The sequence below is a fragment of the Scomber scombrus genome, chromosome 1 (assembly GCF_963691925.1).
Source record: "Scomber scombrus chromosome 1, fScoSco1.1, whole genome shotgun sequence".
NCBI lineage: Eukaryota > Metazoa > Chordata > Actinopteri > Scombriformes > Scombridae > Scomber > Scomber scombrus.
In genome coordinates this window covers 3,182,101-3,206,693 of record NC_084970.1, presented here as the reverse complement: position 1 = coordinate 3,206,693, position 24,593 = coordinate 3,182,101, and the positions used below count along the sequence as shown (strand labels likewise).

Genomic DNA, 24,593 nt, shown 5'->3' with positions numbered 1-24,593 from the left:
CACACACTACACATCATTTATATAACTTATATTTTCTCGTATTGTATTTTAAGTACTATTTTTACTGCGGTTTTTATTGTTAATTTATAGATATATTTATATCACGCAAAGTATTTTACACACATTTTACATAATTTATATTATTTATTTTTTAATTGTATTTTTAGAAGTACTTTTACTGCTGTTTCTATTGTTATCTTATAGATAATGTTGCTGCAATGTTGAGGAGCTGAAACCCCAAAATTGTACTCTCTTATACTTGTTTAATGTGATGTAACAATGAAGGAATCTTGAATCTTCTTGAATCATTATTGCAGATTAGCTGTGTATGAATATAATTAGCAAAAGATAAAGTTGGCTGATTGAGCCACCGAGGAGTTCTCCCTTCATTATCATATAGTTGTGAAACCAGTGCTGGCTCCCTGCTGTATATTAACACACACACAAAAAAAGTGTTTTTTCTCATGTTTGCAAGTTTTGTTATTTTGTGGGTTGTTGTTCAGACTGAACATTACATATTGAACACATTGAAAACATAATAAGAACAATAAGAATAAACTTCAAAATTGATATTGCACCTTTCATACAAGGGATGTAGCTCAAAGTGCTCCACAGCGAAAAATAAAAATACAATACAATAATAAAACAACCGCAAATAAAAAATAAAATAAATAAAAAATAAAATCATAAAAGACTTTTTGAAAAAAAAGTTACATAAAAAAATTACATTTAGTAAAAATAAGTTAAAATGTCACAAATTAAAAAACAGATTAAATAAACATGTTTTCAGCTGTTGTTTGAATGTTCACAGAGCTCACATCTCTTCTAGCTTTAAGTAGAGTACTCATCATTTTGGAGCATAATTAAAGAAAGCTGCACTTCCTGTTGTCTTGTGTGCATAATTGTGTGTTTTTAAAAACTCAGCAGTAGATTCTCTGAGAGCTTGTGAAGGATTGTAAAACGACAAACGGCACGTAACGTACCGACCATTTTTAGAGCTTTTAAAAACAAGTCAAATAATGTTAATGTTACTATCAATGTGCCCGCTTTATGCTTCAATGTGTGATTCCGGATCTGCAACCTAAACTGGGTCTATTTTGTTCTTGATTTCCAGATTTGACCTGTCTGACAGGGACAAGTTCTTTGACAGCAAAACCAGGAGCTCAATAGTAAGTGTTGGTTTCGGTAGATTCATGTTCAGTAGGTCACATACTGTATGATCTCCAGATAAATGAAACAGTGTTTAACTCAGCTTAAAGTTATGGCAATGATAGAATGTGTATGAATGGTTGTAATGTCCCCTGTATCAGTATGTTTTTCTACATACTGTACATCTAACAACAAAGTGACCCGCTGGGGTTGCTAAGCTGTAGTTAACCCCAATGAGACTTCTCAGCTCTATGTGAATCTATAGAAGAGAAGCTGCCATGAAGAACAAATGAATTCTGTGAATCTGCATTATACATGTGCTGCTACATTGACATAAACGCACATACACACCTACACACTACTTGGCAGTCCTTAACTAATGACTGGGTAATGTGATTGACTTCTCATTATTGGATGGAGCGCCTCAATCACAGCAGCTGTAGGCTCCCAGCTGAGCTTCAGCTCTCATCAATAAAAGCGTGTATGAGCTCTGTGTTTTTACACCGAGCAGGGTCAGCAGCATCTCTGAGGATATACTTAAAATACTTAGTGGTGTTCATGCCTCAATCTCCCTCTCATAATTTCACCTCTGCTTTTGTACAAGTAAACACTCAGCACCTCCTCCTCTTCCTCGTTTTTCAGTGTTTAATGTTTGTTGTGTTTTCAGGTCTACGAGGTACTGAAGAGGACAAGGTGCACCCGAGCCAAATACTCAATGGGTAAGACCCTATAGCTCTAATACAAGGGATAATCAATATGCAATTAATGTGTGTGCTGGTTTCATCAGAGTGTAGTGTAATTACTACCACCAAACAGTGCTATATATGTTCAAATCTATTGGCTGGATTTGTTAGAAAATCAGTGAATTTTGGCGATCGTCTGAGCTTTCTTCAAACATAATGTGACTGTCATTTCTGCACTAGAAGAAATGAACTACCTAATATTATCTCTGGGTTTAGAGAGAGCTCTTCTGCTGAATCGTACATCACTGTGTGTGTGTGTGTGTGTATGTGTGTATGTGTGCCTGCAGGCATGTTTATGTGTGTCCTGTCTGGGATTTTAATCCTGTTGAATATGCTTTTTTTTTTTGTACAGGGATCACCAGTCTGCTAGCCAATGGCGTCTATACGTCTGCTTATCCTCTCCATGATGTAAGTCTCACTATCACACTCTCAGCCAAGCAGCTTTCTGTCAAATGGCAACTTATAATTTTGTGTTAAATTAAAGTCATTATTCATAACATGCCTGAAAAAGGAAGGGCCGAATCCACAAAAAGGATTGCTGCTAAAACTGGTGCAAATGAAAAAAAAAAAAAAAAAAGACACAAGACACCTGCAAATGGTGAAATTCTGAAAACTGCTTCTCTCTCTCTCTCTCTCTCTCTCTCTCTCTCTCTCTCTCTCTCTCTCTCTCTCTCTTGATATTTATTGATATCAAGGGGGAAATCTTTAGTCAGACATTGGGTCTGACGGGGCAGACTTATCTTGGACTTTTAGTTACTTAAAAATAAACATGTCCTGGCAGCTCAGGGTTCATCCATCACTGATGCTTTATTACAAATAATCCCACCATGTAACCCTGAATCTGGATTATTAATTACCATCAGATCCAGACAGAACTGGTGTTAATGAAGCTGCTGCTGGTGTCATGTGCGTAAATATGCACAGCCTGTTTCTCAGTTTGGAGACACACTTCTCATTTCAGCTGCTGTATGATGCTGCAGCCAGCTGTGGACAACATCAGTACTGATGTTCCAGTTATATCCTGGATACATTCAGTAACACCTGAACAACGTTGTTGTAAGATACAGATATTATCTAACATGTTTCAGACCTGCCTGAGTCATGTGTACAAAAGTTGTACAAAATCTTTGTGGATAGGACCTTAAAACAGAGCAGATTGCCAGTGTTAATGCTGCACATTTCACAGTGCTGTTAGAGGGTGCAAGCCATTCTTTGTGGATTTGACCCTATGTGTATGACTGAAAATGGGATTTGTGTCTTTGTGTGTTGCAGGGAGAAATCGAGGGAGTGAATGCAGAACCTAACGACAGGAAGGTAAGTAGAGCAGGTTCACGAGTCACCATCAGCACGTTAAGTTCATTAGCAAATGCTTTTCATCATGTGGCTGAGCAAAACAAGCCCAACCTGAAAGCAGACAACTGTTCTTTTCTTTCTTTTTAAAGAACTGTTTGGAAAAACAAGCCCAAATTTGCTTATGTAAGATCAACCCTAGCCAGCCCTAAAACAGACCTCTGATGGGTGCTTTCAGCCTAACACATAAACTATTATCCTCATGTTTTATGTCTTAAAATGTTTTTTATTGTTCAAATAAAGGAGGAAAATGTCCGTATTTTCCTCATAATTGTGCCCATGTTGACTATGGATCATGCAGAATTTCACTTTTTTACTGTCCACCTCTGCTTGATGAAATTAAGGAAATGTGACACCAGTAAAGCAGTGTTTACTGGGCAAGCAGCATGCAAATGAATATGTGCTTTGCCACTTTGTTAACCAAACAGCTGGCTTGGTTAGTTAGATCTCTATGCAGGTGCAAAGTTTACCCATAGTCAAAATCGAGAGTCAAAAATATGGCACTTGGTTGAGATATTTCCTATTAATATAAATAGTATACATGACAGAGATGACCATGGTATATATGGAAGTCCAGGGCTGCCAATATTGAAATGAAATCCTTTAATACAATAGAAACAAAGATATGCCATCTTTGTTGACATTATGAAGGAAATAAGTTTAGATGTATTCAGAAACAGTCACATGTTTGCAACACAATACTGCACATCCTTCATTTCACAATAAAATGACCAAATGTCTTACACATTTACCATTAACCAGGTAGTGTCAGTTAGTTCAGGAGGGCTTGTCCTCTTCTTCATTCTAAATGCAACAAAGCAATACTACATTGAGAAGTGAAACACGCAATCAATTTCTTATCCTGTTAGGGATTGTCTTAAAACAATGACTAACAAAGCATGACACATTACCATACAAGCATGACAGCATTTTTGCATTTTTGAGCCTTTTACCTCCCACTGTAGGAGAATAACATTAACCAGACAAGACTGGAAAGAAAATAAGAGCTCTCGCTAAGTCATCTCCTCCCCTGCTAACACGCTCCATAATTATACCGTAGGCTGTGTGTCACTAAGGCAACAGCCTTATAATCCCCCTCTGTTGTTCTCAAGCATCAGAAAAGCTTTAGCTTGGTACTTTGAAGTGCCTCCACAACAATGCACTTACAGGACATATACAGTATATCCAATTCCCACATATACATGTGCATTCACTTGTTTCATAAATGGGTTTTCCTCGGCTGGAGGAATGAGAATGTAGAGATGCCAGGTTGAATATGTAGTTCGCTGTCGCTGTTCAGACTGAGAGCTCCTCCGGGCCTGCCTCTTGTGATTAAAAGCCTTCATTTGTCTGTGAATGGATTGTGTGATTGTGTGTGAAAATGTTCCACAGTTTCACAGTGATTTATACTCTCTGTTCCTAGTACCAGCAGTGCAGAGCGCAAATCCAGTCAACTGTTTGATGCTAATCATAATGACCATCACAGTGGTGATTTGCATATAAATGTGTTTGACCACATGATACTCTATCACACTGGAGAACATATACACACACACACATACACTTACTTGAACACACATATATCAGTGTTGTTTTATTTATCATAAGCATTTGGTCAGACTTCCATAGGAACACATGAAGTCATACACAAGATATTATGAAATATAGTTCCATGCATGTCTAGAATTAATACCCCAATTAATTCTAATCTCCTCAATTCCACAGTCCAGGCTTTTCCTACATTAAACAAGTCTAAAACATGTGTAACAAAATCATTGAAGCTCAAAGGTCCATACATGTACAAGCTTTTCCTTGTACTGAGACCAAAGTTACAATTTTGCTTCATTTATACTGTATGATGAGCACTGTGAGCGAGTTCCATACATGGGTCATTTGCCATCAGCGTCATTCACTGATGAAGAGTTGAAATGCAGTTAAAAGCTCTGAAAAGCTGGTAAGCAGATCTTTAAAGCTTAAGGTCAAAATGCCATAGACTAAAATATTTAAGAAGGAAATCCATCTTAAAGGTATAGTTTGACAGGAAATACGCTTAGTCACTAATTATATTATTTATTTTATTTTCATTTTTAATTTTAATTTCAATTTATTGCACATAAAAGATAAAAATACATAATACAAGAAATATACATAGTATATGCAACATTTTTGAGATTAAGAAAATAGAACAGTAACCAACAAAAGACAAATGTGTAGGAAAAGCCAATGAAATGTCTGGTGGCCCTCCTATTGTGAGACATACAACATAAAAACTTGAACAAAATGTGGGATAAAACCAGTGGAAGCATGGAATATGAGAGCAGTTGTGATGTTGAATTACTTAATTGGTCCAGAAAGAACAGTATGGTTCATTTTCTTAAATTATTTGAGACTACTAAACTTGTAGTTAGATGTATAGATGTAGTTATATCTATCTAAGGAGGTCTAAAGCCTGGAAATACGACTTAATCCAAAAGTAAAACAATCTACCTACCAGCACCTCTAAAGCTCACTAATTAACACATATATCTCGCTTGCCTTTATTGTGAATGCAATGTCACCTCAATCCTTATTCCTCAGGTCTTCCTTTGCCTGAAGACCTGTAATTGGGCGAAATGTTGCAAAAAAAGAAACATGAGTTCTGAGAGCTCTAAGAAGTTAGAACAAGTGCATATTTCCAAAACCTGTATAAAAGCAGGCACCTGTCAAGAAGAAACCAAATGAAAAACTTCCCACGTCCCACTCATTTGGTTCCCTAGGCGACAACCTATGTGGCCTATGCCACGGGTTGCCCCTGGTCTAGCATGCAGGTTTGTTTGTAATTGCATTGATTTCTTGTCACCCAGCACCTGCTTTGGATGTTTGACCATATACTGTAACTGTTGTGGTCTCAAAATGCATCACATGCTTACCACTGCTGTTTGAGGAGTATGTTTTCATGAATATGTTGCATCAGTTGCTGTTGTATTTTTTATACTGTATCTTAAATACCTTGGAGAACTGGCTTCGATGGGCAGTGATACATAATACCACGAATTCTTCAATGCAAGCCAGGGAGGGTTAAATGAATTCCATCAGTAGCTCGCACAGTAAATTAATCACTTCATTATTTGCACAGCACTAATTTCATCAGTAAAACATAATTATGTTATGCTCACTACTCTGCTGCTCTATGTTTCTCTTTTTAAATGAAATGCTGCTTTTATTCACTAAATTTATTCCAATCACATCTACTTTGCTGTTCTTTGAGTCATGGTCGAATAACCGGTGTTGAATATAAACACTTCTTGCACATGTTTCATATTAATCCTTTGGGATGCAATTTGTGTCAAGATTTGTACCCCTTAATCCTAAAATCAGTGGAAACTACCTTTACAAAGATGGTAATTTGTTAAGGATGGGGCATCAAAAAATCCACTTTGGAACCTTTTTAGATTTGGGTCCAAAATCATCAAATCATTTACATGTTATTCAGTCTTTCTTTTCACAGCTACATTGATGCCTGTGTGTAAACTGCAGATGTTGAGAAGCAAACTCAAGACATATTTAATAATGTGATATCACAAAATAATATCAATCAGAATGAAGTCACGAAAACGTTGTTAGCTGATACAGTACCATCACTCAATCAAACCAGTAACAATGGGGTATCTGTATTGTGTTTAGCACTATCAATACATTTTTTGCATTACAAAGAAGGGCTGGGTATCAGTACTCAATACCTTTAAGGTATCGACCGAAATAAATCAATACCAAGTAGTATCAAAACATCTCCCATCAAATGATACCTGTAGTCAATCCTTTTTGCACCTAGAACTAGAAAATATGACTATTTGTATGGATTTGCTCAACCAATCAATGCAAGCGTTCTTCAATTTAATGCGTTCATGTGATTGGCTCACTGCCACAGCAGCGACAACCCATCTGTGGTGTTGAAGTCGTGGTGAATTTGAGTTAGCGCGCTTAGCAGTTCCGCAGCCATGATACCACCTAAACAAAGTGTGTCTACACTACACGCCTGTTACACCAGATAAAAGACAGAGCACTTAATGTGTAATGGGTATCGAATGAAGTACTCAGTTGGTGTCAGTATCACTTTAAGGGAACTTGGATTGGTAATGGTATCGACATTTTTTAAACTCTACCCATCCATATTACTAAGGCACCAAATGTCCCATCAACAGGGTTCTTTCTTGGAACCCTGAAATACTCCTCTATACATGTATAGATATTTGTGCTGGATTGAAAACTTCTGGACATAAAGATACAACTTTTTTCTTCATAAAAAGTCTCCTAGAACAAATGCCACTCATACTAAATGGTGGCATTTCTAAATAGCCCACATTTTTCTGAAAAAACAATATATGGGATGCATGGGTGAAACATACTGTATCATGACTGTGCCATAAACCAAAGGAGATTAAAAGAGCTAAACAGCCTAGAGTTCAAAGAGTAAACCTACCACGACAGGGAAAGATTGCCCCCCTTTAGTATGCATACATATATACATATATATATATATAAATACTGAAAAAATATGTGTGTTTAATAAATACGAGAATTGATGATGTACCAATAACGGTTGTTGTATCTTGCTTGTCTTCACAGCTGCTGTATGAGGAGTGGGCAAGCTACAGTGTCTTCTACAAGTACCAGCCTATAGGACTCATCAGGTCAGATCGATAGCAGTGCTCCTATCACACCCATCAGCTGAATTAAACACACATTTCCCAACCTCGGCCGGTGCTCTGACAGCAGCATTAACTTCCGTCACTAGACCGAAGGCAGAGAAAGACAGATGAGGATGCTCACAAGCAGACTGATGTTTCTTCTGTAGTAGCAGTAATCCTGCAAATACTGGTGTTATCAGGCCCTCAAATAATCATATCAAAAGCTTCATGGGCATTAGAAAATTATACTGCTTCCATGATTGCTGCAGAAACCTTGTTTTTGCAGTTGCTGGAGGGAGTAAAAGGCTGGTGAGATTTCCAGCATCAGTAAAACCAAGAGAAAAAAAACACAGGAAGAGACTGATCTTAGGGGAAATGTGGCTTTAATATTGAGAAACAATACTAAATCACAGTCACCATATTCTGATTTGTGAAGGGAATGGTATGATACCAAAGTTTCATAGTTAATGTGACAGTGTCGTATTGAGGTTGTAAATATGGCACATTTCAATGATATCTCCTCCCACAGGAAGTATTTCGGGGAGAAGGTTGGACTATATTTTGCCTGGTTAGGAGTCTACACACAGATGCTGATCCCTGCAGCCATCGTGGGAGTCATTGTATTCCTCTATGGCTGTGCTACTGTGGATGATAACATACCTAGGTACTCACACACACACGCACATGAACACGCACACACATCCTGTCTCTTGCATATGTTTTTTTTTCCATTTTCTATTGAATTAAAATGGGACGAAACATCCCACTTCCAAAGTAAAAATATCTGCAAAACATATTTTATGTCTAAAGCTAAAATAATTGTGCCCTCTCTTCTTTCTGAAGCTATCCTTAAATATTGTAATTAGCATTGCAGTTGTTACAAATCCCATAACATCAATGTGTAGCTCATTTACTGAGATCCAATAGAAAACTAGTTGAAGCCCAGTATGTCTTAACCCTCCTTTTGTTGGTCAAAATTGACTTGTGATTATGTGCTGCCATTAAGAAATGTGAAATGGTTTCAAAATAGTATCATGACTAAGCTTTGACATATACCTAGTGATAATCCATCAACAAATCATCACATTTCCCTGTGATTCTTAAATTTAGTTAAATTATTTCATAATTTCTGCTTTTTTGACTCAAAAACGAGGTATAATTTCATTTAAATGAGGCTTATTGACCGTAATTTCCAAAAAAATATGTGGTAGTAGGTTGGAATGAAGTTGGCTAAAAAGGTCTAATACAGAATTTTAACCTTAATGCTTTATAAACGGTCAAACCAGACCTGGTCAAAATTGACCCGGGAGGACAAAAGTTGACAATAGGAGGGTTAATTCAACTTACAATATACCGTTTTTGTAAAGACAGAGTTATAAACATAGTCTTGATGTGTTCCATTCACTAATGATAGAAAGCCAGCTGGATCATCTTTTGAAATTTACCATTGGAAACAATATGCTATGATACCAAAACCATACCTTCTATAAACTATTAACCAAATAAGTTCTCATGTTGTCTAATCATACTGTATGTAACCACCAACTTTGACTAAATAAAATAGTGTAAAAGGAAAAAAAGAATAAGACATTTGATGCTAGCTTTCAGTTTACAATACTCAGTCCTACAAACACATTTCAGACAGTATTGATCGAGTACTGAAGTTATATTCTGAGGCTTGGTAATAAGAAATATTGACTGTAAGATTGTTTAGTTTCCAAATGTTGCCTTTTGAGACACAGTGAACTGTTTTTGTCTTTAGTCCAAAACGTATTCATTTGTTAGCAATGCAAATAGCCTAGCTGGCTAATTTAGCATAACCAATGTTGAAATGTTTATACATTAAACCTACATCCATTGATTTTTGGTCACTTGGGAGCACCAAGACAAGCTGTAAACACAACACGGACATTTTATCACCTCTTAAAGTTTCCTATTTACCATAGACTGTATATAAGAAATGGACGTAACATCCGTGACATCACCCATTGGTTTGTGGACTGCTGCTTGGAAGCCAATAGTTTCGGATCTGGGCAGCGCCATCTTGAAAATTTACGGTGCATGCCGGGAAAAATAAAAACACGGATTCTACTTATATGGGCATCAGGAGGGGCATGAGGCGTTCCTGAACCTGTGAACCAATCAACCTGTCAATCACGACGTAGCCACGCCCTAATGCATACCCTGCTTTATCGTCAAATATAAAATCAGGGAGGCCAAAATTTCACAAATGAACATCATACTGCATTGAAGAAGGCTTTAAACTAGCGATTGAGACCATAAACACATTTTGAAAACGTTTACTGAGGTTAGAAATCAAGTGAGAAGTTGCTGAATTCTCCATTGACTTGTATAGAGACGGAAGTCCTTTTGACACCAAAACGGTCGCCCCCTGGTGGCCTTTTGATAGAATGCAGTTTTAAGTTACTTCCGCGTTGGCATCATTTCAGAGGACTGGAACTCCCCGCCTGCTATTTACACAACCTGCAGACTCAGGCCAACGTTAGCATTCATATGCAGTCATGGTTTTTGCCTTCTTGTTCTGGAAACTCTGATAAGAAACATCGAGACTTAACAAAAACAATTGTTGTTGCTGAACTTTGTGATAATCGTCAAAGAACGCATTCTCCTCATTGCCGTTGATTTGTGATTAAAATCTGATGAAATTTTCACAGCAATACTTAGAAACATAGTACTAATCGAACTGCTGTGTTTGAATTTGTCTCACTCCCAACTCTGCGATGCTAGGTAATATGATTTCAGTTGCACAAATGACTTGGTCTTTGGTTTTAGAGACCAACCCTCAGATTGACTCCACCTTTCCACACAAACATATGATTGCCACATAAAAACATAACAGACTTTACATGTGCAAAGCATCTCAATTACAGTTGTGCAATATGATGAAACAGTTCATACCTTGAGGCGAAAGACATTTCGTCTATCTGTTTATCATGGGGTAGCACCGTCTGTAATGTGTCTGGGTGGTCTGTATTAGGACATACTCTAGCTGTATTAGGCCATACATACTTAGTCCATACTGCAATGTTGCAAATCAATGGGCAGGGCTGCTAAATTGCAATATTTGGTTATTTTATTTTAACAGACAGGGTGTAAATAAACAAAGATTACTTCAGCCAAACAGCCCTAGACTCTTGTTCTGATCTGTTTTCACCCTTCCTCCTTCTGTCTTCCACTCCTCCTCTCCATCCACCATCCACCCCTGTTTTGTCAGTATGGAGATTTGTGATCCCAGGAACAACATCACCATGTGTCCACTGTGCGACCGTGCCTGCAGCTACTGGAAGCTGGTGACAGCATGTGGCACAGCCCGAGCCAGCCACCTCTTCGACAACCCGGCAACCGTCTTCTTCTCTATCTTCATGGCTCTCTGGGGTAGAGACACATTCTCATCCAATATTAAAAACAGCAAACCAAGGAGTTCCACACATAATTAGATGAGTGGAAAGTTTCAAAGGCAGGGTGTACAAGCTAAGCATTGATGGAACTGTTCAAATTAATACTGCCTTATTTATTTCATTCAGTACAGCTTTTGCAGACAACTTGGCTTTGGTTCCTTAGCTACACATGAAATTTACAATACAAATCCACAAAGGTAGGTGTTAAGTAAACACACCCAGTGAGAATGTAGCCGATCCTCTTCTGATGTCCTGCCAAATCATGCTGCCATCTGTTAGCAGCAGCAGGGCTTTCAGACCAGGGAGGTGTTATGTGTTTAGATGAGGCTAGTGTCTGACAGAGACCCAGTTTGACAGCCATCTGGATTCACCTAGACCTGTGGAACAGGATGAGGGAGAATACCAACATACTGTCTGTAATTATTTCAATTACTGTATGTAATTATCTTCATTGATTTAGTAAAATAGCAACATGTGTGTGCATGTATGCAAAAGATATAATGATTTATCCTGCAGCCGGTGCTAGTTGAGCTGCATTCCTCATTTCCTCCACCATCTTCCACAGTGAACCACTAAGATAAAATATAGGTATGTGCAGGTATACTCAGTTTAACAAAGGATAGGCATGGAGGCAAAAACTAAAACATCAGTGAGCCACGCTGTTGCAATGGGTTACATGTTCATTCATTGCCATCATCACACACCCTTTAGATTATTTCGACTCAATCACACAAATATCGTAATGCTCCTGTAAATACTACATAGAACACCAAATGTGTACTAAACCGTCACTGAAAATAGTCTTCAACAAATGCATTATTTCCTCCTATGTGAGTAACATTTCCTAAAAACTACAACACCCAGCTGTTTTGAGAAAATTATTTAATTTTAAAGAAATATTTTGGACCTTATACATTTTCAATGAGAACAGATTGGAGATTTGTTAACATAACAACAAAAAATAATATTGTTAATCCAATCCTTTATGTTTATCTTCTGTTACAGATAAAATATGTTAGAATTGCAAACACTATAATCATAGAGCAAGGTTAGCAGCTGGTGATTAGTCATATGTGGAGTCAATCATATACGGGACAATACAAAAAATATATATTTATATATATATATAGAGAGAGAAAGAGAGAGAGAGTCTTAAAAATAACTGTAATATTGTGGTAGTAAAATCCTAAAGGAACCCTACATACTGGATGGATAAAATGTAAATAGTTCACAAGTCTATAAATGAGTAGGTGTATATTTTTTAGTATATTTTTACATGACGTTAAAAATACATATTGATCTAATTAATAGGGTTATGTCCAACCTGTTAATTGTACAGAATACATATTTCTGCGTAACTACATGTTCATCTTATCAATTATTTTAAGCTGAGGTACCATATTTAAAGTAGGAATATCAATATGACAGTCTTGCTATTCACACTCTGTATTCTTTGTCATTTATTGACTGCGGTAGTATACACATACAGAAAAGTATCCAAAGAGATCACAATATTGGCTTGATGCCAGACTCAGTGTTAGCTTATAATTGCACAAGTGTTCAAGTATCAGCACAGATTGTTATTGTGTTCAGCAGCATTAGTGGATAGTGTATTGCACATTCCAACATATGTGTGTTTTAGCTTGTTTTCAGTTATCTGTGTATGTTTGCTTGTGTAGCGGTTCTCTTCATGGAGCACTGGAAGAGACGTCAGATGCGACTCAACTATATCTGGGACCTGACAGGCTTTGGCGAGGAGGAGGAGGTGAGATAATGCAACAAATAACTTAATAAATATAAGCTGAAGACTTACACCCACAAGTACAGTTTGAATTGAAATGAATTGACTTTATTGTCCACCTCAGTGGAAAGTTGTCTTCAGCTTCCTCCAATACATTAAAAATACAAACAATGCACACCATATCATAAGGACATTACATACAAACATACACCAACACCACACAACATTAATAAAAACAGACAAAAAAAACAAACAAAACTTCAAGGGGCAGGAAAACAGCAGCAGCCATTGTAATAAGTAAAAACCTGTTAAAAGGTGTTTAAGGAACTGAAAATATAAATACTTGATTTCTTACTGTTATGTGAGACCTTAGGTAAGCTAACGTTACCGCTCTTGTGTCGTCGCAAAGTTAGAGCCAGGACGTTAACTTAGCATATTGAAGAGTAACAACATTTGGTTTTATGGGGAATTTACAGTGTCCGACAAGGGCTAATGCTTTGCAACTTAAGAAAACACATTCAAATGGACAAAGCATGAACAACATAAGAAAACATCTGCATCAGTTTGACAACACATTGAGAAAACACAAAGCAAACACCACAACATGGCACATTAACAAAACCTTTACCTTGTTAATGTTAATGTGAGCTTTAGAGGCACTGGTAGGCAGATTCTCTTACGTTTGGACAGCGCTAGCTATATTTCCCACCATTGCCAGTATTTATGCTAAGCTAACCGTAGCTGCTGACGTTAGCTTTCGAATTTAATGCACAGACATGAGAGTGGTATCGATTTTTTTTTACTTTACCAACAAAAAGTATTGTAATTCTAAACTTTGAAGAAGGTTACAGTTTATTTGCATTATATTACATCATCATGACTTTTGTCACCTACCAAAAAAGCTAATTACATTACATTATGAAAATAATCGACCATATTCTCGTTTATTTTTCATTTAATTAAATCCTTTAGCATAAACAGCTATAAGTTTTAAAATATTGAATGTCTTTCCTCTCTTTAATTAAAACTATTTGTCTCCATTCATTTAAATACATGACAGAAATCAATTTGCCACTTGTAGCTAGCTAATGTCTACTTTTATTGTTGTTAATCTGATGCAATGTACACCTTCCATATTAATGTGCTTTCAAATGTATTACCATGTAACAATTTGGTTGATGTGCCAATGTGGCCTGAATAAAAAAAAGTAAGCTCAGTAAGTCACAAGTAGAATTCCTGCATGGTGAAATGAGAGACAAAATGAAAATTGAAATAACCATATAAACAGAATAAGAATAACAAAATAGTAAAACACATTTCTCGTAGGAGAAATTATAACTGTACATTAATAAACGCTTAAAATGTCCCTACATGTTCTTATAACTACATCATGGTGTTTTTTAAACCATTTATGAAATGTTTGCATACTGCCTATATTGTAAACGGGGACATAAAGTACAGTGTTATCTATAGGGCTAAGATGAAGGCACAGGTCAGAACATGCATATAAATGTGACTCCTCTGGCTTTTTCTGTAGTGAGTCATCTCTCAGTAAAAAATGTTCCCACACAAACACATCAAACCTCAGACATCAGTGCTGAAGCTATTGTTTAAAAAAAAAAAATCATGATCAAATGGAACAGTGTAATCTTTTTATGAAACAAGTTTTTGCTCTTATAATTTTTAGACTGCTGACTGACATCTTGTCCTTTTGTTTTTATGTGTGTTGTATTTTACAGGAGGATCTCAAGGTTTGGATCCAGCTTTGCTTTATCTCTTGCTTTCTCATATATTTAAACTTACTTTCTTTGCAGCTGCTGTTAACAAACACTGATCTTTTTCTCCCTCAAGGTGTCTAACAATCTGCCTCAGGTCCTTTCTCTCTAAGGTCTTTTCTGTTAATCTCTTTGCTCCTGTCTATTCCCCCCTGCCTCTCCTTCTGAGGGTCATCCTGATGCTGCCTCTTGTTAGTGTGGCATCTCAACACAATTCTGTTGCTGTTGTTATTTGGGTCTGTTGATGGCATTGGAGTTGACAGAACAGTATGTTGACTCAACTCGTGTCTCACTCACTCATCCCCTTTGGTTCACTTTTTTTTCTTTCCTTTGTTTTGGGATTTTCCTTGTCATACCCATAAGACAATCAGCACACACAGGTTCAAAGTGAAGTACTACATAATAAAAGTCAAATAAATAAAGAGGTACTATATACAGACAAACACATTTCTACTTCAGAGGTAATATTCATAGCGGAAGTAGTAGAAAAGTTGCATATTTAACTATCAAGACGCAATAGAACTTCAGTCCTGAGGCCAGCAGCGTCCTGCCATTTTTTTTTTTTCTTTTTTAATCTCATGACAGCAAAAACAATACAATCCTGTGGTAATTTTGATGAACTACAGGCTATCATCCATCCATTCATCCATTTTCAACAACTTATCCGGGGCCAGATCACAGTAGCATTAGGCTGAGCAATGAAGCCCAGACAACCTTCTCCCCAGCAACCCCATCTGGCTCTTCCTGGTGGATCCCCAGGCCTTCCCAGGCCAGGAGAGATAATAATCCCTCCAGGTGTTCTGAACACGTCCAACTGGGAGGAGACCCACGGGACAGACCCAGAACATGCTGGAAGGATTACATACAGGGTTTAATTACAGGATTACATTACAGGTTAGATTACAGGGTATCAGTTCATTTGTAAATGGCTTGATATCATTTATGTAATTGGTATAATTATTTTGGCCCCTAATTATTTCCATAGATCAGAGCCCAGTTACAGCATTTGTTATCCAAAGTAACTCTTCGTCCAACAATAAATCTGTAAGGGTCTGTACAGTCAGACCACTGGATGTTCCCATATAAGACACGTGGGCCCTCAGCTCAGTCTTGGCCTTTATTGGGCCCACAGGGGCATGTTAGCTGAGGAGAGAATGTTGTGTCATGTCATATACTTGTCCAAAATCCACACAACCTTGGACAGGACCAAAAGAGATCAAAGACACATGTTAGCTGGTTCTAATTTGCTAATTTAATCTTGTTTTACGGCCCAGAACAATAATATAATCATGATACTAAGGTGGTGACCTGATAACCAAGTGGTTGGGGGGCATACACAACGCGTGCCAATGCCCTGAGCAGTGAGTCCTTGGTTTGATTCCTGTTGGCTGTTCATCACTCCCCTACTCTCTTTCCCCATATTTCCTGTCTCTCTATCACAATCAAATAAAAGTATACAAGGTCAAAAAACTAATAAAACTAAGAGTTTTTCTTACTGACCATTTTATATAGTCCAATAAATCACCTCCAAATATAAGGCCACATAAGAAAAGTTTAATTTTAATCTCTAGAAGGTTAAGTCTGGGTCTATAAGACAAGATTGTCATATGCTGTTTGTCTGAGGCTGGTTAGCCTTTTAGCTGCATCTGAATACTTTTGTCTGTCTGTTTCATGGTGTCTGTCCTTCTGTACAGTAGCTTGACACATGGACCTCCAGGCCAGGAGTGACTGTCTAACCCTCAGCTCTCTTTTCCAGTTTCTAGCAATGCTGTTACCTCTGTATATGCAGCGCTTTGTCATCCCTGTTGGCTTACTGCAGGCTGTACTGTTATAGTATTATACTGCTGTTTAGGGGTGCGCATTTAGCCTACACACCTCTGGCTGTATATTACATGGACATGAATTGTTAATATTATATTCCTCACAATAAAGGATCTGAACTACAGTATAAGCTAGCAGTCTGCCAGACTCTTCCAGTCTTCTTGCTAAGCTAGGCTAAACATACACTGGAACAGTCTGTACTAGACACACAGAGATCTTATCAATAGTTATCTTGTTCTGTGATTCAAAACAAGCATATTTCTAAAAAATGCCATGCTGTTCTTGTACAGTTAGGGCTATGGTTGAAGTGTTTGCCAAAGTGTGGCAAGCATTTACATGCAGTAAACTGAACTGTAGCAACAAAAACTGTACACTGCAGTTTCAGTTTCCATGAGCTCAAAAATGAGTTTGGGTATCAATAGACTATTCCAACACCAAACTACAGTTTATTTCAGTGTTGTCTTTCCCATTTGATCTTTTATTGTGGGTTAATGCACGTCTCCCACTTCTCTTGCACAGGGCGCTATACTAAATCTGTATTACTCTTGCTTTCATGCAAACAGGCTGTGCATTTCATGTTTATGTCTCCATTCTGAAATTCCATAAGGATCTTCTCTACTTTTTATTGTCTTGTACACTTGCTCTTTAGTAATATACAATAGTATCAGTAACTATAACTTCTAAACTGATTTATTTTCCAGGACCACAACCGTGCTGAGTATGAGTTCCATGTCATGAAAAAGACCATGAGACAGGAGCATTCAACCCCCAAGGTAAAACCGGTTACATTTTAGCTGTGCATTTAAATTGTCTCTACACAGTCATACAAGTCTTAAAAAGCAGAAGACCTCATCTCTGAGAAACCCTGGCAAAAATATTCTACCAATCAATACATAAGCTGCTACCATTTTCTGTGACGAGCAGCCCAGTAGTAAAGTAACTATATGTGAACATGCATGTCAATGACTCTGGTCAACTTCACAGTCCATCAAAACAAAGTTTGGCACAGGCAGATGTTAGCAATTTGGCAACCAAGAATTGTACCTGTTCCTTTCTCACTTGTTATTTATCTAGGCACTGTACCTCTTGTGTTGCATGATATTGTGCTTGTCAAGCTCATTAGAGGTTGCGTACTTAATCACAGTGGCAGAGCTGTCAACTTTTTAGAAAACCTTGGAGTGAGATTTAAGAGAAGTTGGGCGGGCCCCCAATCTTTTTGGGGCCCCTTCATGGTCGCCACCATACGTCAGACATTTTATTTAATTTGTGCTTTAAGTAAAGTAACATGACTATTTGTAGCATGGGTGTAGGAAGCATTTGAAATGTGGGTGGGGCAATATAATGGGAGAGGGGTCTGGCCCCCCCCCCCCCCCCCCCAGATTTTTTTTTACCTGAGTAGATGTCTATACTGTGAGAAAAATGATGGCTACATTTTGTAATTACATACAGAGGAAGTGTTCGGTCCCAGATCACACATTAGAACATATTAAAAAGCTATATATATATATATATATATATAGAAATTGATGAATCCACATGTCACAACTGTGACAAATTGATTCATTTAATAATTAGAGTAGTATACAGGTGAGATAGTCATTTGCAAATTCTTATTTTTTTGGGTGGCAAATAAATGACAATGAATTTAAGGGTCCAATGTTGATTTACAATTTGAAAGTAAGCATAGCATAAGATGGTTCACCTGGGAACAGTATGATATTAAGTTAAATTTTACTGGTCATACAGGGCACACTGACTGAAATGTTTAACATTCAATATTCCCATTGACAAATTATTCTAAACTATCAAATCCCTTTCATCACTCACCAGAGCAACTGTTCCTGCATCCTGCATCTGTCTCTGACTCACTCTCATGCACCTAGATGTCAGGAGAGGTGGTGGAGTGATCATTATTTAGCGAGCAGTATCTATTCTTTCATGTTTATAATCAAAAATTATACTGAACATAAATATAAATACTCAGACATCCCAACTCTCCCGGAAGTTCTGGGAGTCTCCCACATATTGATAGCAGCTCCGTGACGCCCTCAAATGGAATCCAATCTCCCAGAATCTGGAGTGAGCGAGCAATAGCGCGCACTAGAGAGTGACAGCGTGTGTGTGTGTGTGTTTGTGTGACTATTAATGCAGCGCGTGTGAGAGCACAGTCCTAATAGCTCTGTGTTGCGCCCCCCCCCCCCCCCCCCCCCCCCCATTTGGGTTTTCTCTCAATAAATAAGCGGAACAGATTTAATAAGGAAGCTCCGACACAGCGCTCTGAAAACAGCGCTGAGTGGATAGACTGATGTAATGATTACAGACATGGTAAAAGTGGGAGGGGTCCAAACTAATAGTAGTCTAAAAATATATTTCAGTATTATTTTTGACAGCGTGAGAAATAGCAGCAGTGTTCAGTGTTCAGGTAACATGCAATCAACGCTGACAAGAGTAAGAAAAATAGTGTCAGTGTTTATTGCTTCGTCAGCGTCTTGAAACAAACAAGCTGATGACAAACTGAAACATGTTTGAATGTAGTAAAAAAAAGCACTGATGACATTTATTCTGACATGTCCTGGAGTCGAGCATGTGCGTGTTGATCATTAGCCTTTTGTCTTGTACCAAGGTCACATCTTCCTGTTCATCAAATACACAAGAGGACACACACACACACACACACACACACACACACACACACATACAGTCGCCTGAGTTTTCTGACCCAATTCTCAGTAGGCCTGAATGTGACATGATAGCTTGCAGCAGAATTAGCTGTGCACCACTGGAGCCCCATAGTGTGTGTGTATATGTTTTATGGGGTGCGTGTGTGTGTGTCTGTGTGTGCGCGCATCTGTGTGCCCAAGGCATAAAGAGCTGCCACTGACAGCATAAGGAGACATATTAAACACATATACACATCTAACCAGCTGAAGGTGCTGTTAACGATTGAAATATGTCCTCTGCATAACTATATTTGTGTGTGGGGTTTTTTTTAGGGTGAGAAGGTGAAGCTGACATGTACAGACAGACTGCCAGCTTACCTGACTACAGTGGTCATAATGGGCTTTATGGTAAGTCTCAACAGTCCAGTGTTACATCATCCGCCTTTGTATTTCTAACACACGTATGACACTTGAAGCAATAATATAATATGTATATAACCCTTTCCTTTTCTTCTTTAAATAACTGCAAATCCAGACAACAAATCAGTGAGGGACAGCAGAGTTTACCTTTAGCCTCAATTTGTATTAGCATTACATTTGAGTCACATATCTAAGCATCTATGACTCTAAAAGATAAAAACTAAAAATACTCTTCAAACTGTCTAGATGACAGTCTAGAAGTATTCAGTTTGTATTCAAGTTGCAGGTGTGTTTCCTAATCCAAACAAAGAGGTAGGTAGCTGGTGGCTAAATGTTGCAAATTGGTATATTGTTGCTGATGATGTTGTGGCCGATTAAAATGTCTGAAACTTTATGCAACAAAATCATTAAAACCTGTCTAAACCCATGGCTTATCAGGACTTGTTGAGCTCTTATATTGCAGCATTTGTTGCTTTGTACACTGGTGCAGTTGTTCAATAAATAGGCTCAGGTGGGCAATGATCCATGTCAGAACAACCACCCTTATTATTTCCAACATATACAACACATGCAGGCACTTGTGGCATCTCTCAACAGGTAGACACCCAGGAAAAGGTGTCTGCTGCTTTACTTGGTTATGTGATTTAGAGATACAACTGGTATGACATCTTCCCCACCTTTTATCATACAACAGACTGTCATCAGATTGTCAGATTAGATGTTCTCGTCTCTCTCCTGACTTATAGATCACTGTGACGTTTGCCATAGTCTTCGGGGTCATCCTGTACCGGATTAGCATTAAAGCAGCATTGCACATAAGCAACTACCCTGCAGCACGGTCCAACATTCGAGCAACCGTCAAAACCACCGCTGCCATCATCAACCTTATCGTCATCATCATCTTAGACGAAATCTACGCTGTGATTGCCCGCTGGCTCACCACACTGGGTGAGGCACATTTTCGCTGTTGAAAAGGGCTGAATACAAACCAAGCATTAGTTTCTGACTGTAGATTCACTGGATCATTCTCATACCAAGCAGGGAATAGAGAACAATGTTAAAACATGAAGTTTTTGATATTAAATAGGGATACACCGATTGTGAAATTCGGGGCCAATACCGATACCGATTTTTAAAATAAGAATTTGGCTGATAACCGATATATATCGATACCAATTGTATTTATTTATTTATTTTTTGATGACGTTATTATGTTTTGTTGTTATTTATTCTACAGGGAAAAGTCATTGTTAAAAAAAATAAAAAACTGAAAAGTTTTCAAGTAATTCAGTCCATCATTACACTATCTTTGAATAAGGAGAAATGCATGAAACTATCTTTAATAACTTTCACAAGAAATAATTTTTTCCTTTTTTAAAAAAACAACTGCTTCAAAATCCCTCTACTCTGCTAAACAATTACCTACTCAAGAAGAAGATTTTTACTGTATTCCATAGCTACTGCTAGTGTTGCTACTACTGAAAACCGATGTTAGTCAACAAGGGGAATATCAGCTAATACTAATATAAATAAAAGTTAAATAAAGAAAGTACTTTATCAGATTGCATATGAAATGCATGCTAGCTTTGTACGACACTTTGGGTAAAGAATATGTTTAAAGTTAGACTATAAAAAACAACACCTTCTTCCTGTTCCTTCCTCACAAAAAAATAAAAAGTTTCCTACTTGTTGTCATAAATGTGTCATGAAGGGAAGTACAACCAAACATCTAAATATGCGAAGACCATCAGTTTCATTTCATGTTGTATTCACTTTTTCAGAGGTTCCAAAGACAGACCAGAGCTTTGAACAGCGCCTTATCTTCAAAACTTTTATTTTGAAGTTTGTCAATGCCTTCACACCCATTGTCTATTTGGCCTTTTTCAGGGGCAGGTAAGAAAATAACTTCTTACTGTTCCATATTTTGACATATACATTTTATTTTAAAAATGCAATTTCTCTGTATCATTAGTTCAAATACACTAATTTGATACTGCTTTCACTTACCATTTGATAACCACAATAATATGATATATGAGTGTGTTTGTATTGTGTGTACATGGGAACATAATCATACTGTCTATCAGCTTTGATAGGCTTACAGCATGTGATGGTTGTATTTGGTCCACAGGCTTGTTGGGCGGCCAGGAAACTACCTGTATGTTGTTGGATCGTACAGAATGGAAGAGGTAATTCACACTAAACAAGGCACAATTTAATAGTTTAGGTGATTGTTCAGGACAGGCTGATTTCTCATTACCTCGAGAGAACAGTGCCCGTCCTCTAAACGCCTCTAATGCCGACTCTCAATTTTGAACTGACCTGAAGTTGATCGAATGAATTGTAGGGCCTGTTCAAAACATACCTGAGACATCCTCCATGTCTTGAAGATTGAGGAACCGGAATAGAGGTTAACTCTGAACTTTTTCAACTCATTCGCTATGGTAGTTATCACTATGGATGTAATCCCATCTCTGATCACAATGGCAGAGTGACGCTGGCCATATTTATTCATATACGCCACAGACCAAGAAGCAGAAACAACATTGTTTATGAGATATTTTATATATTTCTCAAAAAAAAAACCCTGATCCAAACAACCTCACACTTGACAATGCACATCTTTGAGTCCTCAGCAATACACATGCAAGGTGTGAAGTGGTTTGGATGAGCGGTTTTCAAGATCTGCAAAGGCTACACATACATGCAGACATACAGAATGTGATTCCTTCCTTTAGTAAAGATGTCAACAAATCCCATGAAAACCAAGTCTGTCTCAATAGTTTCCCACTTTCCTACCCTGTCTGTAGCACGCAATCCCAAGCCTATACATTCATACTGAATATGTGAACTATGTATTAGATGTTTTATAAAAAGGATCAATCATTTCTTTAAACCGCTGAGCATTGTAGTTTTTAGAAACATTCGCGCCAATATAAACTACTTCACATTGTGAGTTCATGGTAATCAAGGAACATATCACACAATGCAACAATATGGCTCATGTACCAGGCTTTGGATACACACACATTACTTGTTAGTAGGAGCTACTCATTGTTGGTATTGGTCTTTTCAAAGGATTTGTGGATAGTAAGGACAACATAAAATTGGGTTCATTGTCTTTCTCCCTTCACCCCAACTCTTTTGTTTTAGAGAAGTTCAGACCTTAATAACCAGAAAACACTTGCCTGTTCTTTATCTGTGGGTTTGTCTTTAGCATGGACACCTTGGTTACAATGCATACCACAGGGATACACCCTGATCATTCTCGGACTGTCATTCCTCAATTTCAGATTTGAAAAACCCATCAGACTACCTCGTCTTCACATTGACTACTTTTCAGTTATCTTCAGTTTTAATTTTGGTTATAACTACATTACATTTTTAAAATTATATTATTGGCAACCCTGAAATTCCATAAACATTGACCCTCTTGCTTTTGTATCCCAGTATGAACTGGTTTTGGTCTACTTCTCTTGCTTGCACTTGTTTTAACTTTGCTACCACTCTCCCTCTGTGTCCTCCTCCCTCTGTTTGATTTCCTGTCACTTTCTGACACTTCTTCACTTTCTTTCTCTACAGTGCGCCCATGCAGGCTGCCTCATGGAGTTATGCATCCAGTTGTGCATCACCATGCTTGGCAAGCAGCTCATCCAGAACAACCTGTTCGAGATTGGCATTCCGTGAGTGCAGAGCATACACCTAAAGCATGCTTGAACGTAAACTTTCCCAGGACTCTATCACGTGGACAACGGCACATACAATAGCTACAAAAGCTTTCAGTTAAGATCATAATACATGGGTTCAGCAAGGCATAGGACAAATTATGCACACCAACGCAGTTGTGCTTGCATCTGAGAGGAATTATTTGAAGGCCTGTCTAGTTTTCAGACTCACTACACCTGAGAACTAGACGACACCTTGCTGAACTCTTTGCAGCCTGCAATTTTCTCTGTCTCGTCCTCCCATACTTGCAGTGCCCTGAACGGTGAAAAGTTGTATTAGTGGATAACTTGGTGAAGAACAATGTAGACATGCAGTAATATCCATAAGTCTGTCATCTTGTTTGATATTCAGCAATAACTGTAGGACGTGATCATAGCAGCAACAATGTCCCCCAATACTTGCCAAGAGTTAGATGGGATGATAACTATCAATGGGAGCTCAAGTTCAGACGTTGTTAGCCTAGTTTGTGGTTTGTCTTCATAAAGACTGAAAGCAGGGGGGGAGACTGTTAGTCTGCCTCTGTCCAAAGTAAAGACCTCACTTACCAGCACCTTTAAAGCTCAGTAAATAACATATAATGTATCTATTTAATCCATAGCCTACATAACAAAAATGTAGAAATGAGTATTTATGGTTCAAGGGAGAGTTATGTTTTGGAACTATTTTTAACTATTTCTAGAGCTAGGCTAGCTATTTCTTGCTGCTTTCAGTAGGCAAAGCTAAGCTATTCACCTCTTTGCTCCAGTTCCATATTTACAGGTAAATTCTTGTATTTTTAGGCATAGCATATTTCATCTGACTTTCAATGTTTTCATACTGTATTCTATGGAAATTCAAAAAGCTGGATTTCAAAGAAAAATCAAGCGTAGAAGTACAATTATTTAAACTGGATATTCAATATTCAAAAAAGTCCCAAAATGTTCAAAGAACAGTAAATGTTTTATTTCTGTTGTTGTTTGTTAATATGTACAGGAAGCTAAAGAAACTGCTCCGGAAGAGGAAGTCGGATTTGGACTCAAAGCAAGAAGAGGAGCTGAGCAACTCAATGTACCGGCACGAGAAAGACCACATCCTGGGTCCCTTTGTTGGCCTCAGCCCCGAGTACATGGAAATGAGTGAGTC

The 24,593-nt window shown here is 37.8% G+C and overlaps 1 protein-coding gene across 1 annotated transcript in view; it reads left to right on the top strand.

Annotated features, from left to right (window-relative positions):
* ano1a (anoctamin 1, calcium activated chloride channel a) overlaps positions 1 to 24,593 on the top strand; it is a 57,576-nt gene that overhangs the window by 26,433 nt on the left and 6,550 nt on the right. Inside the window, exons 6-21 of the mRNA XM_062417839.1 lie at positions 1,115 to 1,169; positions 1,817 to 1,868; positions 2,245 to 2,300; positions 3,165 to 3,206; positions 7,848 to 7,912; positions 8,439 to 8,573; positions 11,145 to 11,305; positions 13,008 to 13,093; positions 14,809 to 14,820; positions 17,367 to 17,438; positions 19,659 to 19,733; positions 20,492 to 20,693; positions 21,527 to 21,638; positions 21,877 to 21,934; positions 23,328 to 23,428; positions 24,444 to 24,586. Coding sequence (XP_062273823.1) covers positions 1,115 to 1,169; positions 1,817 to 1,868; positions 2,245 to 2,300; positions 3,165 to 3,206; positions 7,848 to 7,912; positions 8,439 to 8,573; positions 11,145 to 11,305; positions 13,008 to 13,093; positions 14,809 to 14,820; positions 17,367 to 17,438; positions 19,659 to 19,733; positions 20,492 to 20,693; positions 21,527 to 21,638; positions 21,877 to 21,934; positions 23,328 to 23,428; positions 24,444 to 24,586 — 1,427 coding nt within the window. The remainder of the gene's footprint in view (positions 1 to 1,114; positions 1,170 to 1,816; positions 1,869 to 2,244; positions 2,301 to 3,164; positions 3,207 to 7,847; positions 7,913 to 8,438; positions 8,574 to 11,144; positions 11,306 to 13,007; positions 13,094 to 14,808; positions 14,821 to 17,366; positions 17,439 to 19,658; positions 19,734 to 20,491; positions 20,694 to 21,526; positions 21,639 to 21,876; positions 21,935 to 23,327; positions 23,429 to 24,443; positions 24,587 to 24,593) is intronic.